Below are 14,894 nucleotides of genomic sequence, written 5' to 3' on the forward strand. Positions count from 1 at the left end.
ACCATCCAGCAGGCTTAATTCTTCTGCTAAATGTTTTTCTTGAGCCTGTTAAGTCCAGCCCTGGAGCTTCCTTGGCACAAGCAAAAGTAAAAACCTCAGATTGTCCCAAACTGATTTCTGAGCTGCTACTCTGGGGACACATGGTAAGGTTACACTCAGGTGGCCAGATTTTCAGCAGAGCTTTTGGTGGCTGTGGAATAGAAATGTCATGCATACTAGGCTGGGGACCCCAGGAGGGAAATCTGGGAATTGGCCTGTTCACGTTTCCCCAGCTCTGCACTTGCCGTCTCTTGTCTGTGCTGTGTAAAAATACATGGGAACTGCACAGTTCAGGAGTGACACCACAGAGATGCGTGCACAAAGGCATCTGCTTTCTCTCCAGGGCTGCTCCGGAGAATGTCAGCAGTCCTGTGAAGGAGCCTGGGGGAGGGTGGAGAGGAGCTGGATGAGCGCTGCTGGCTATAGGGTGAAGCAGGTGAATTACTGGGTGCCCAGCAGTGTGCATCTCAAACCTGAGGAGTCCCTCTGAGCTGAGGTGGAGCGAGAAGGGGCAGCTCTGTGGGATGGTGCACCTGGAACGACAAAGGTGCTCCTCAGGGTAGAACAAAGTTTTCCAGCAAGTGTGAATTGCCCTCTTGCTGGAGGGCAGACGATTGGGAAGTCACTCTTCTCTCAGCAGGAGGATGCAAGGTAAGTGGCTTTCAAGGATTTCAGCCTGTCTGCACCTCTTTATTAGATCCTGATCCCCTTCCCAGTGCATGCTGAGGAGCCTGAGCAGCTTCCCTGGGGACAGGTGGGGCTGGTCACTGCAGGACTGGCTACGTGCTGTGCTCGAATGGAAAAGCAGCTGCTGGCTTTCTGATCTCAGGTTTTGGAGAACGTGTGTGGGAAGCCTGAACACTGCTTTAATGAATGTCATTTAGTCCCAGTGACTCACTGGTGCTGATTCCTCAGGAAGTTCTGCTCTCCTGGGCCCACCTGGGAGTGCTGCAGGGAGACCCACCCGCGGGGTGCTTGCCAGGGCCTAATTGGACCTAATGCTCCTGGGTTTGCCGCAGGGAGAGGCAGAGGTGGCAGGAAGCCTGTTTCTGTCCCTCCTGAGTAAAGGGCCGCGTCCCCCTGAACCCTGGTGACAAATCACTTCAAAAAGCGTGCCGCTTCTGACAGGTCCCAGGAGGCCCTGGCTATGTCCTTAGTCCCATTTTTTTCTGGCTAACTCGGGTAAAAAAAAAAAACCTTTTGGGCACCATGCTGGGGCCAGAGGTGGGAATGGAGGTGCTGGTGGCTCCCAGGAGGGGCTGTCTGGGGAGGGGGCCAGCAGCATCTTTCCGTCTGGACTCCCCATCGTGGCGGTGCCGCCCTCCCTATCTCTCCCCTCCCTTCCAGGGCCAGGCCAAGCTCTTCCTCCTTGCCAATTAATGCTGAGGTTGGGGCCCGCTGATAACAATGAGGACGTTGGCCATTTATCTCCCTGCATCCTTCAGGCTGAAGCGTCCCCCAGCCTCACCCAGGCCCCAGCCTGCCCCAGTCTGTTCCCTGTGGTGACGGGCTGGGTTTTTGGCCCAGCTCTGGGCACACCTTAACCCTGGGGTGGCGGCAGGGTGGGAGAGGTCTCTGCAGGGCTTGGGGTGTTTTCTTGCACCCTCTGATGGCACCAGTGGGCCTGAAAGATCAGCACCCACCGGTGCTGATCTTTCCTCAGGGTGTCCCGTAGTGAAAATATGTGGTTTTGTCAGACCCAGTGCAATGGGCTGGCTCTGGGCTGGCCGAGGGCAAGGGCAGAGCCCTTCGGTGGCAACAGCATCCCTGGCCAAGGGTATAAATAAATAGCTGCTCTGGTGACCCATGGAAGAACTGCCACACAGCCAAGGCTAATTGTCAGCAGAAATTATGGGGACATTGTTCATCGGAAGATAACCTACAAGGGATGAAGCGTGGAGCAATTTTTTCCCCTTCAAAGTGAAGGGAAAAAACCTGAAATATTGGTGTGGTGTCTTTGTTCTCAGCATTGGGCTGGGTCTCCCAGTTAATTGTTTTTCTCCATTTCTTGTCAATGAGAATCAAGATGGATGAACTTTTTGTTTCGCCATTATGTCTTCCCAGAAGAGCTAAGATAGCTCCAGTAGGGCTGGGCGAATTCTCTGTTTACTTTACCTCCACACAGAGACCATTTTATCTTTAACTTACACATGAAATCTAGGGTCCAGGGCTGGATTGTCATTTTTGGCTGGAAAGCCTTGCTGTTACTGTAGCCAAGCCTGACCAGGTCTGTCAAAACGGGTCTCTGGGCAGGGTGGGTTGCGGTGCTCCCTTCTGACACCTCACCCAGACCCAGGAGTGGTTCCTGCACAAGCAGCAGAAAGGGTGAGGAAGGGGATTTAATGAGCCTTTGCCTCTCCACCCCCAAGCGTGTTCACCTGGAAGAAAACAACAGTGCAAAGTGGGTTTTTCCTGCGCTTCTAGGGGGTAACTTCTGCTGGTGGCTCAGCTGGTGGCTCCTGTAGGGATGTCCTAGGAGATCTCTGCCACCAGCAGCAAAGGCACCATGGGCTGATTCACCGGGATGGAGGAGCAAGGAATGCGCTGGAGGACTCCTTTCTCCAGCCTGTGAGGTAGTTGTGGCAAGGGGATTTAGCAGGGATGTGGGCAACAAACACCTCCTCTCCTGGTGGGCTCCTGGGGGCTGATATTACAGGGCACTAGGCTGAGTTCTGGATGCTCTGTCCTCATCTATGAAGTCCTGCTGGGAGAAGGAAGCTCTGGCTCCTGCCATGCCCGGCTGCAAGGCACCTGGGAGCTGCCTCCACCATTTTCAATAGAACCGAAAGGGGCATTGAGGGGAAGGTAGGGGTGCCCTGCACACCCAGCAGCTGGTCTCTGCTTGCTGGGCTTGTTCGTCCTCCTCATTCTCTCTCTGCTCTGCACTGAATGGGCCAAGAAGCTTCTGGATCTCGAGGAGAGCCAAGTTCACCCCTCTGCCTCCTTCCTGCATCCTGTGGCACAGAATCAAAGTCTCCGTGGTGCCTTTCCTGGTCAAGGACTTTGGTTACAGAAAATTACCGGAGAAGGGTCTGCACATAAATAGCCTGGCATGGGGCTGACTGCATCCTTCTGGGCGAGGTGGCGGCAGAAGCTGGTGGCTCGGCAGCAGCTACCTCTGAGGGAGACAGAGCAGCTTTACGATAACCTGATGCTGTGGAAAACAGTGAGCTTTTGCAATTGCATTGCCTCTATTTTCCTTGCAGAGGGCCCTGAGGGTCACATTGCTGTGTAACTTGTAATGTGAGCAGTGTTTGAACAGCAGGGTACCCTGCCCGAGCGCAGGACCGTGGTCCAAGCAAACTTCTCTGCTCCCAGGCAGTACCAGTAGGAGCCAGGCGGTGCTCCAAACCCAACCGGCAATAACGTGGCATCCACCAAAAACTGATTTATTTATTTTCTAAATGCTCCTTTAAAAGTATTCATTGAAAATCCAAGCCAAAATCATTTTTAGCAACTAAAAGCTGAAGTTTGACTCAGAAAATAACAGGATGTTTAAGTTTTGAAAAATGTTCCCCTCTTGCCTGCTTGCTTTTATTTTTAATGCGACCACTTGGAAAGGCTACCGAAAGAAGAAATTCCCTGCACAATCTTCCACTTGGGCATAGAAAATAACAACCTGTTTTTTAGTTGATCAGCAGGTTACCATCCAGCCCAGCACCTGCAGCCAGCCCCAGGACCATTCAGCTCCGCAGCAGAGGCAGTGCCACCTGTCCCCAGGAAAAAACCTACAAACAGGGAGCCGGGTGATGCCAGATGATGATGTTTCATAGTGTTTCATTTAGAATTCAGATTCATTTAGTATACAAATCGCCAAACCCAGAAGCTCTAATTGCCAGCTCAGCCATGTACCCAGCTGAGTACTTAGCAGCGCACACAGAAACTACCAAGCCAGTTGGAATGGTAAACATCGCGTGGTGAGCGATGAGCACGCAGCGTAATGATGGGAAACAAATTGCCCAGCTCCTCTCTGGTGCTTTTTAAAGATGCTTCTGTGCTTTCTAGGAATTCAGGCAAGATCCTAGGAATCTTCCACCACTTTTTTTTTTTTTTTTTTTTTTTTTTTTTTTTTTTTTTCAAATTCATGCTTTTTTTTTTGGAATATCAGTGTTCTGTTTTGGAATTACGAGAACTTTGTAGGAATTACAGACTGGAATGCCAAGGTGCTTTCTGAACATCTTGGTGTACTTCCTGGGAATTTCAGGATGCTTTTTCTTCTAGAGCTTTCTAGGCCTTTCCCTATGCTTTCTAGGAAATTTCAGGTGCTTTCTAAGCATCATAGAGTCATTTATAGAAATATCTAAGTGCTTTCATGGGATTGCAGAGCACTTTCTGGAAATTTCCCAGTACTTTCTAGGAATTTCCCTTTACTTTCTAGAAATTTTCCTTTGCTTTCTAGAAATTACCAACTGCTTTCTAGGCATTGCTGAGCGCTTTCTAAGACTCGCAGTGTGCTGCCCAGAAACATCTTTGATCCAAAGTCCAGGCTGCTGACATTCTCCAAGAAGCTACACAAATGTCTCTGTTTGTAGCACACAGCATCTATTCCTAAATAAATAGAAGGGGGCCTACCTATTTTATCTTTGAACAGCAATACTGTGGCAAACCTTAGAAGCACAGCGGTCTGTTGAGCTTCTGCCATGGTTCAGATGTTTTTTCAACGTCTGGAATTCTCAGCACAAATAAATTCAGGGATGTGGCAAAACAGAGAGTATGTGGAGTGCTTGAGCAAGGGATGATGCCCCAGTGAGAGAAGCTGAGGTTTGCTATAGCAATGCACTTGCTCAGGGGGAGGTGGCAAAGGGCTTTCACAAGCCATCAGATGTTCATCTTCCCTTTCAGAACAAGCACTGCTCCCAGTCCTGAAGCCTCACAACTGATTTTATCATTGTTAGATAATTCTCCCTGGGTCTCTTCTGCCCAAGCTCAGCCAACACGTTCCCTTTCTGCTGGAACCAGTCCTGCCTCAAACCACTACTCTGTCCCTTACCTGGACAGCCACCATTTGAAGAAGGAAGGCATGGCCAGAGGGATAGATCAGTAAAGGCTGCATCTGCCCTGCGTAAGGTATTTCACATCTTGTTTCCCTTTCCCAAAGAGCAGCAGTCTGCCTCAGTGCTTCATTCTCAAATACCAACCCTCTGCAGGCTGGCAGTGGAGCAGAGCTATTTGCAGCAGTGGTGGGCTGTTGATTCCCACGAGTGAAGGATGGGGTGCTGGTGCCTGCTCACCCAGTGTGACGTGTTTCTGTCATATCTGTTTACCATCACCTCTCTCTTTCCCAACATTTTTCCTATTAAAATGATAATTTTAGATCTGTTGAGAATGTCTAGGAGGGATTTTTTTTTCCTGTGCCTTCAATTAAAAATAAAATGAAATGCATAAGGAGAAGAACGCCCTTAGATCACTAGCCAAGGGCAGGCTGTGCCCTGAACCACATTCATACTTAAGCGCCAGTGTTGGGAAGCTAAGGTTTGGCCAGGAAATGGTCTCAGTGGAGAGCAGAGCCTCTGAGCTGTCTGGTGAGATTAACTTCTGGTTTCTGTGAGGTTATTATGGTTCAGAATCTGTGGCTGGGGAAGATGCAGAGCACTGCAGACTGTTTTTGCTGCCTGTTTTGGCAGCCTTTTAGAGGCAGGAAGATGGTGCCGTGTTGTGTCTGGCTGCGGTGGGGAGGCGAGGAGGGCATGAGTCTTCTCAGGAGTTCACCTGAGGTATGGGCAGAGGAAAACACAGCTGTGTGGGTGAGACCAAAATCCCAGACAGGACATCACTCGTGATACAAAGAGATTTTTATGTTTCTAGCAAATCTTTACTAGAAAAGCATGTGCCTGCAGGTCCCTTCCCTTGTGGACTCTGTTTCTCTCCCTGCTGTGGGTTGTGGCAGGGCTGTATGGCTCTCTTGTCACCAAAATGAAAGCCCCTCTCCCTTTATCTGACAACTTTATTAAATTAATCTTCTAAATTGTGCAGTAAATGGAGCAGGTAACCTTTGGCCATTTTTGTTTTAAACAGAATGGGAATTACAGTTGGAGTACGCATTCACTTAACAGACTGCACTGTAGAGACGTGCAGGTGTGGATACTGTAGCATGTGGCATTAAACTATTTTATGAAATTGTTTAATTGTGCATCCAAAAGCTCTGCTTTCAGGCCTGCAGAGAAGATGGCGGCTGGTATTTCTAGACAACTTCTGGACTGTGCGGGTTGTAAGGGAGCTACAAAAACTGTATGGTAATACGGCCTGTCATTTTATTTTTTTTTTTTCAAATTAATTTGACCACACTTCAAGTAACTTTAAAAAAAGAGAGGACTGAGAGTAAGCAGCCGTCAGGCAAAACCAGCCCCAGGAGGCAGGCGCGCAGCCCTCCCACAGCCCCCTCCCCCCCCCCTCCAGGGCCGCCCCTCAGCGGCCGCCATCACGGCGAGGCCGCCACCACCCCCTCCACGTGATGCCGTGTCCCTACTTGGCATTGGCTGAGCGCGGTCACGTGCCGCAGGAGGCCGGCGAGGCGTGCGGTAGCGGTTGCCACGGCGACCGGCAGCGGCGGCGGCGGCCCACAGGTAGGCCGCGGCCCGGCCCGGCCGGGGGCCGCTGTGGGGCCGGGGGGGCTCGGGGGGCTCCGGGGGCTCCGGGTTCCTTTTCGGGGCCGCTGACCCTCCCCTCCTGCCCTTCTCCTCCCCAGGTGTGTCGCCGGTGAGCCCCGGCGGTGCCGCTCGGCGATGGGCGACGTGCTGGCTTACGAAGCTGAGCTGCTCGGGTTGGTCAGAGAGGTTGGTGTGCGCTTATTTTCTCTTTTTTCCCCCTTTTTTTTGTTGAAGTGAGCAAGGAGGGGTTCAGAGCGCTTGTGTTAAGGCGTGGGGCGGTGTAAGCGCTGCATGCTGTGGGTGTGCAGCCAGGCAAGCGTTTGCTGCGCCTGGAAGTCAGAGGTTCCGTCACGCTCTGTGGGTTCGCAGGGCTTAATGTGCATTAAATGCAGGCAGCCACACGTCTGATAATTAAAAAGTATCAATTGTTCGTTGTAAGTGAGGCTTTTGTTAAAGGGACAGTTAAATTGGTTGGATCCCGGACAGCTCTGGGGCTCAGGTCCAAGCTGTGGTACTGGTGAGAGCCTTAGGCCAGGTGGCTCAGCTACCACCTGATTTTGTGCCTCTATAAAATTGCAGAGGCACGTAAAAACCTCAGGAATGACAAAGCCCAGGCTGAAGTCCTGAGACCGCTGGTCTCCATGGTTTAATGCTAAATCAGGGTTCTCTGGCTGGGTGCTTCTCTACCCACATTGCCCATTAGATGATATTCTAAAGTGTGAAACAGTCCTATGGAAAAAAAATGTGAGAGATAAACTTTAAAGGGTGAGCATCTCTCTGGTAGCTTGTGCTTCTGCCTGCTAGTTAAGTTGGCCAAATGGGATGTTTGTGATTTGGAACAAGGACACAAGCTGTGATCTCTGTTGCTTGTTACTGTCACGTTCCTCTGACCAGCACAGTCTCACAGACCCAAGGTGAGTAGCAAACCGTCAGCCTCCCACCTGCGGTGTGTGTTTGTGAGACCAAATTTGCTGCACAGTTCTGCAGGTGCCAGCACTGTGATCAGGAGCAGCAGTCAGCCGCTATTTTACCCAGCTTTTCCCAGGCTGTCGGTTGATAGCTTGGACTCCCTGCCTAAAGAGTTTATCAAAGGACAAAATCTTACAAAGCCTACTTTTTTTTGTTTGTTTCTCAGAAGACAAATCTAAAAAGTTCTAAGGACTCAATCATTAACATAGTCCTGTTTATGTTAATGGTGAAGAAAGTAAATGATCCTTGTTCTCTGTGCAACGTTGGACACCCAGATCAAGTTTTCAAGACAAAATGTGATGTCTTGCCACAGCAACCACTAACTGAGTCTCATGAGATGGGGGAGGAGAGGGAAGACATGAAATATCATGACTGTACATTGTGGGAGGAAGAGAGAGGGCTGTTTTTCTCTTCTTCAGATGAGTGATGCTTGGTTAGTTGGCCGTTGATTTGGCCTTTTCAGCTTCACTTATCGTGAGTGAAGCGGCTTAGGATTCCAGCTGTGTGGCTGCTGAAGAGGAGAGTCATGCTTAAGAATTCTGTCCTCCAAGAACGTTGTCTGCAAGGAAGTTACTTACTTTTTTATTCAGCTGAGGTGTTGGCAGTAATGGATTTTCTTTCTTTTTTCTTCTTTGGTTGAATTAAGTTACTGACTAAACTGGGGGACATCATTCTTTTAGAGACAGTGTGCTTGGCTGCGAATGCTGTTGTCTAAGATGTAGAAGGAAACCTAAGTTAAGAAACGGTATGTTCTCACCACGTGAGACACAGTTGTTTGTTCCTGTGTAATCTTTCAGCATTTATGGACCATACTACAGAGGAACTTTTAAGGACTTCGGCAATTCATGGATCATTCTTTGAGGCATTAATAATCTAAGAAAAATATTTCTGTATGTTTTTATCTTGTAGTATTTGGATTTTGCAGAATTTGAAGAAACAGTGAAGGTATTTGCAAAGGAATGTAAAATAAAAGGGAAGCCTCTACCCAAGACAGCAGGTGTTTCCTTGAGAGATTCAAAAGCCTTGCCTGTTCAGGTAATGCACCACTTGCACTTATTTTGAATAATACTTGTAAGAGTTTAAGACCGCCGTGTGAATTATTACAGCACAGAGATTATCTGCTGTGTCTGAACCGATTCTTATTTATTTGGAGAAGGCTGCTAGCAGCCTTCTTTCAGTTCTGGAACCTTCATATTTGTTTTTTTTTGAAGAGCTTCAATCCTTCTGAACCTGAGGCAGCAGTTTTGGTTCACAGTATTTTAGGTTTTGAGTTTGACATACTTTGAAAGGCTGATTTTCAGATACTGCAGGTATTTGTCTTTCCTTTACGGTAAAGGTGGGTCCCCAGATCAATGTTGTAAAATTCCTTGCTTCTTGTATCAATGGGTGTTTCAGGCTCTCAAAGAGATTAGAGGTAGTTGGAGAAGGAATATTTAGCTGGTCATCAAATGGTAAGAGATTTTGGATAAAACTTTAGTTCAGCATCTTCAGATGGCACTTAGATTCTTCATTTACTAGCCTATGTAGCCCTTGAAAAGTGTTTGTTTTTTGACTGAATGCCTTTGCCCTTTGCAGAAAGATTTGCTAACAGCGTTTGAAAATGGTGAGCAGAAAGCTTTCTTCCAGCTCTGGGAGGAGCATATTTCATCTTCAGTTCGGGACAATGAACCAGCTGGTCAGAAGCTGGAGTTCTATCTTCATGTATACTTTGCTACGTGCCCCTTGAAACACTCTGTGGGAAAGCCTGTAAGTTTACTTGATGGTTTGAACTTCAAATTGCTTTCATTTGTTTCACTTGATATACTTGTCTTTAGTGCAGATGGCAACTGGATGCTTAGTAAGAAGTCACAGAGTACACCTTTGGATTTTGGGCAGCAGTCCACATTTTGGATGAAAGCAGTCACTCGTATTGTGAAGTACAGGGATTGAATTTGTTCTTTATAGTGGAGCTTCTGAATTTCTTAACTTGGAAAATAGCAGTGTGCTGATAGTTTCACACTTCTAACTATATACACTGAGATTTCAAACTTGAAGTTAATGCTTTTAGGTCTCTGCTTACATCTGCCAGCTTTACAGTGCATTCAGAACAGAAGTCTTCTAAATAAATATGTGGTTTTATTTCCTAGGACAAAGCTGAACTTGAGGAAAGGATTTCTCACTTTAAAGCATACCTTGAAACAAAAGGAGCTGCACTGAGCCAGACTACGGAGTTTCTTCCCTTCTATGCTTTGCCTTTCGTTCCCAACCCTATGGTGCATCCTTCTTTTAAAGAACTTTTCCAGGTACTTTGCAGAAATTGTATTTATGATGTTTTTTCCCATGGAATGGTAAGTGTTGAATGATATTTGATTTGGTAATTGCTTTTATCGTTTCCTCTAACAGAAACTGTACAATCATAAAAGAAGACATTTCATGGAGGAAGGGTTGTGACAGTGTAATCAATAACAGAGTAACATCTTAAATATATTTAAATTTGAGTCTTAAATGGTGTGCTGGCATTAAAAAAAAATAAATAAATGCCTCTTCTCCTTCCTTTCCATACAACCCTGGAATATATGTGTACTTATGGGAGTCACTATATAGTAGTGCAACTCCACTTACGTGCTTTGAGGATGTTACCTGGGATATCCCACTGTCTGTGTGTATAGTTTGGTTTTAAAACACGATAGCTAGGCATAAGGAGACTGAAGCAATTTCATTTAATGTGGAAAAGAGAAAGTCAGCTTTATAAGTAATTAAGTAATCTTCCTGTAGCAGAAATTGAGGATGTAATTGTCTTAATTGAGACAATAAGTCACTGTTGTCTGTGTTCCCTGAGAGTTGTTTTTTTTTTTTTTTTCTTCCCAGAAATACTGGAACAGCATAGCTGTGTTTAGTGGCTTAGTGACTCTTGCCACAGGCATTTTTACTGCTTAATACGTCTTGTTAACTATGTTTTAGCCTTTGCCTGTGGCTATTTCAGAGTTCAGTTCTTAGGCACATGCGCATGCGAGGTGAGGAAAGAGGCTAAGTTAGTGTGGTTCTGCTTCTAAATAGATTTTCACTTCCAGGTGCACTTCTTTCAGTGCTATGATGATCTACAGTTAGAACTGTGTGATCCACGGTTATTGTGTTGATGAAGGGGTAATAAAGCACCTTCGCACTGACTGCCTTCTGAGCTCCATGCAAAGGAAAGGTTAGGAGATGTTGTCTGGAGCTGCAAAGTATCAGTGGCGATTTCTATGGGAAGGGTACTGCCCCTGTTCCACCTGCTGACAGCTTGCTCCTGCAGTGCAAAACTGTAGGACTTTAGTCCTCCAAGAAGCATTAACTTCTTGGTTATGTGGCACACAGCTGGCTGTACTGCTGCACTTGAACAGGATCGAGAAACTGAGCTGCTTTATAGCGTGTGAATGTGTGGGTATAGAGCTCCCCCATGTATGCACACAGGCATTTACACAGTTTTGTTTGTGAAGTACACGTAATGTTTTGCAGGGCGATCTGCTTGATGTGCCACGCCATCCTACCACCTGGACGGTCGTGCTGGCTCACCTAAGGAGCTGTGGACAGTCACTGTGGTGGGAGGGGATATTTTTAGTCTGCATTGCTGTCACACATGGTTTGATGTCAAATCAAACCTTAACTGATGCCCTACGGCTGGCTTTATATGTAGCAGCTGATGAGGAGCTTTAGTTTAACACCAAAAAAGGCATATGCTGCAATTTTCCTCTGGGACTAGCCATAAATAATGAGACGTGCTAGTTGACCTCAGACTTGGAATATGACTACTTTTTTAATTATACTTAACAGTTTTTGTTGTTGTTGTTGAATGCCTTATCTAAGACTAGATCCTTGGGTTTATTCACAATAACTGTCAAATCTCTTAGTCCACAGTCACTCATGTTTTCTTGTGGGAACTGTACAACTCACTCTGTGTTAGTGTGGAAGCACAGGTTGTTTTACATTTGGGAAAGAACAACAGTGAGTCACTAGTCTACTAAGCAGGGTTCTTACAGCATTTTTTTTTCCTCAGGCATCTGATGCTTTATAGCTGGAGTTCCTTGCTGCTTGTTTAATATATCTTGAAAAATAATATACACTTCTTTCTGTAGCAGACACAGCTCCTTTGATAATATATGGCATCCCGTGTAGTGCACCCTGGTCTTGTTACTGAATTGGTGAATGCAGCAAGTAAATTCTGTATGCTCTCCAACGTGGTGAAACAAGGGCAAGTTTGAGCTGCAAGAGCAGCTTGCGATGTATGCACATACAGCAGTAAACTAAGAAGCCCCTGCTATTTTTTGGAACACGTTGCTTTTTCACTTGTTGGAAGATAACTGCTTTGTCATCTGTTGGCTAGCTTTTAAGCAGAAACCAGCTGAACTGAAGGTTTGAAAAACAAGAAATGAGTAATCAGTGAATTCTTAGGTGTATTTTTTTTTTTCCTTAACTATGATTTTCTTGTGCTTACGAGACAGAGCTGCTATGTGAGACAGAAAACAGTATTCTGGTTAGTGGCTGATGCTTTAGTCCAGATTTTCATACATGAGTCATTTTTTTTCTCCAAATGTGTTTTGGAAATGTTGTACCCTGACCACTGATGTCGCGTCATGACGCTTGTAGTAGTTACAGACAGAATCTAAAGTCCCAGATTTTGTCAGGAATGAAAGATGACTTCAGCGATTTTCTTTTGAAGAATGGAAAATAGCTCATTTTGTGCTTTATTTAAAAAACCTTAAATTCATACTACTTTTTATCAAGTTGCTTGTATTTTAAAGATAATTGTAATTGAAAAGCAGTTGTTGTATATTCATACAAGGCACAAATACTGTGTGGTAGTTTTCTAACAACATGATGTGGCTTTAGTTCCAGTATAAGTCTTGTATAGAAGTACTACTGAATTTACTCTGGTGTACTTTTATGAGTAGTTAGCAACCACGTTCACTTTGGTAACAGTGAAAGAAAATCTTTTCACTACAATGTTGGCTGCCTTGTTTACTAGTGGAAGGTTGCTGTGATCCAAACAGTACTTTCAGCAAAGTGTACATATTTGGTGAACAGCTGTCATCATTTGTTTTTCTTTTGAAGGATTCTTGGACATTGGATTTAAGGACAAGATTGGAAAAGTTCCTGTCTCTGACTCTCAAAGCCAGCCAGACTCCCAGGCTTCTCACTTTATTTGTATCCTTTTGAGAAAATACTTTGAAGATCATTAGAGTTACTGTAAAGAGACAGTATAATTTATCAGAAGAGTATGCTGCTAAGATCTATTGTACAATTGCAGTAACATTGCAGTTTAATGGTTTTTGGTACGAAACATTCAAAATTCTACATGCAAAACCAAACTTTTGAAAAAGTTATGCAAAGACAATGTATGGATGCTGCAATGTATGAAACTGCATATTTATTATATGACCCTTCTCTGCTTCTGTGTGTGATATACAGGATACGCCAAAGCCTGACTTCTCCCTCTGTGTTTGTAAAGCTCTTAATCTTTTGAATTAGCCATTTCAGGGACTAGCTGAAAGTTTTCCAGGGCCTTTAAGGGTTCCAGAAATTACTGTTTTATTAAATGAGTTGTCTTTCAGACTAATTTTTCTTCTAACAATATTGTTTAAGCTGTGTTGTCAGGCCTAATTTGCAGGCTAACTAGCCGTGTGACAAGATAATCTCCATTTTTGGTCAGTATAGTTAAAGGCAAGGCAGAGAGAACTAAACTGCAGTCTTTTTTTCTGCCTGTTTTCTATTTTAGCAGGACAGGTTTAAAATCCTTTCCTCCTACATCTTACTCCATCCTAAGACATCATGCCACTGTGGTATTGAATGAGAGCTGGAAATAATATTCTTCCTGCGCCGTTCTGTTTGTCAGGATAGGGAGCAGTGATCAGAAAAGTCTGCTCTCACTTCCATGTTAGAGCAGTTTGTGTGTGTGTGTGCATGACGTTGAACAGTTAATGAAAAAATTCTGTTTATTCATCTTTATGCAGTAATATACTGGATCCTGACTGAATCCCAAATATTTGTTAGAATATATTGGTTGCATATTTGTATATTGATTTTATGAGCAGTCTGACTTTTGACTTTTTTGCTAATACAAATCTTTAGCAAGTCTGGATTTACCATATTTTCAGATTTGGATCTTGTAGGTGCAAAGGTCAGCAAGAAGTCTCATGTTTCTATGTAACATTGTGCACTTGAAAGATTTTTGTGTTTATTTTGATTCATTTATTATTGATTTTTCCATGAAGCATCAGGCATGGGCTGTTGCCTGGGGCTGCAGGAATATTTGGCTTGGTTGGGTGTGCTAGTTGGTTCAGTTTCTCGTTCTGTCTCTGGAACAAATGCATGCTTGAAAAGAAATACATTTTCCTGAACAGCTCCTACTCATACAACAGAAGGAGAATGGACAGTGCAACAAAGGTAAATGTGGAGATGTGGTAAGGATATTCTGTAAGATTATTAGGTGTAATAGTAGCTATAAATGTAGTGAAAAGTAGGCCTACAATGTCAGGGAAATGTTTTGATGCTTGTCAAAAAGTCCTTTGAAATCCATACCCCTGTTTTGGTGATAGCTATTGCCAGGCTGCTTGAAGTCTGTGGGGCTGAGCAAAGGTATGTATTGGGAATGGGAGGGGCCTGTTAGTGGGATTTGCATTTTATCTCTGTTCTGTCCTAAAATAAAACTATAGTAAAAACAAGTGGATAACTCTGTACAAAGTGCGTGCCAGCTTTCTGCTTTTAGTTCTGATTAAAATAAGTTTCCTCAGATTTGTTTCCAGTACCCACCTAGGCCTATCTGCATCTTCCAGGCTTCAAATCTCAGTCCATTACTCCGAAGATTGTCAGACCTTCTTAGCAAAAGTAGATTTTTGTTCCTATTCACTTATCCTGTTCAAACTCTTAAAATAGTACAATTTGGTACCTCCTAAGAATCTCTCAATAAGAACGTCTCATATTTTAAGTAGGCTGTTCATAAACACTTATCTAAGTAACTTGGGGTCCTTTGAGATGGTAATTTTAGTGCTAACTCCCATTAGATGTAGATGGCACTTGAAGTGTATGCCTTTTAAAAATTGGTTCAATAAATAGAATTTAAGGTCCTAAGTCCATTGCATTCATTTCTTCCGTTGACTTTTCGTGTTCAGTTTGTTGATGGGAATTTGTATGAGCACAGCTTGGGTTCCTGAAATTACTTTTGCTATTCAGTTGTTTTAATCTGTAGTTTTAGCTTGAGAATTTATTATTTGTATATTGAATTAGAAAGAAAATGAAGCTCATCTCCCATTGTGAGGTTCAGGTATTTTCCTTGCAAGTTTGTGC

General features: G+C 44.8%; 1 protein-coding gene across 4 annotated transcripts in view; it reads left to right on the forward strand.

The window, feature by feature from the left end:
- Positions 1 to 6,481: 6,481 nt before the first annotated feature.
- Positions 6,482 to 14,894, forward strand: part of ARMC9 (armadillo repeat containing 9) — a 63,301-nt gene continuing 54,888 nt past the window's right edge. For 3 of the 4 annotated variants that reach the window (XM_035334612.1, XM_035334611.1, XM_035334613.1), the window contains exons 1-7: positions 6,483 to 6,602; positions 6,725 to 6,812; positions 8,505 to 8,630; positions 9,171 to 9,341; positions 9,722 to 9,877; positions 12,663 to 12,755; positions 13,970 to 13,994. In XM_035334612.1, coding sequence (XP_035190503.1) covers positions 6,762 to 6,812; positions 8,505 to 8,630; positions 9,171 to 9,341; positions 9,722 to 9,877; positions 12,663 to 12,755; positions 13,970 to 13,994 — 622 coding nt within the window. In that variant the 5' untranslated portion in view covers positions 6,483 to 6,602; positions 6,725 to 6,761. Of the gene's footprint in view, positions 6,603 to 6,724; positions 6,813 to 8,504; positions 8,631 to 9,170; positions 9,342 to 9,721; positions 9,878 to 12,662; positions 12,756 to 13,969; positions 13,995 to 14,894 lie in introns of all 4 variants that reach the window. The other variant, XM_035334614.1, reaches the window with a different exon arrangement.

The sequence above is a fragment of the Oxyura jamaicensis genome, chromosome 9 (genome assembly GCF_011077185.1).
Source record: "Oxyura jamaicensis isolate SHBP4307 breed ruddy duck chromosome 9, BPBGC_Ojam_1.0, whole genome shotgun sequence".
NCBI lineage: Eukaryota > Metazoa > Chordata > Aves > Anseriformes > Anatidae > Oxyura > Oxyura jamaicensis.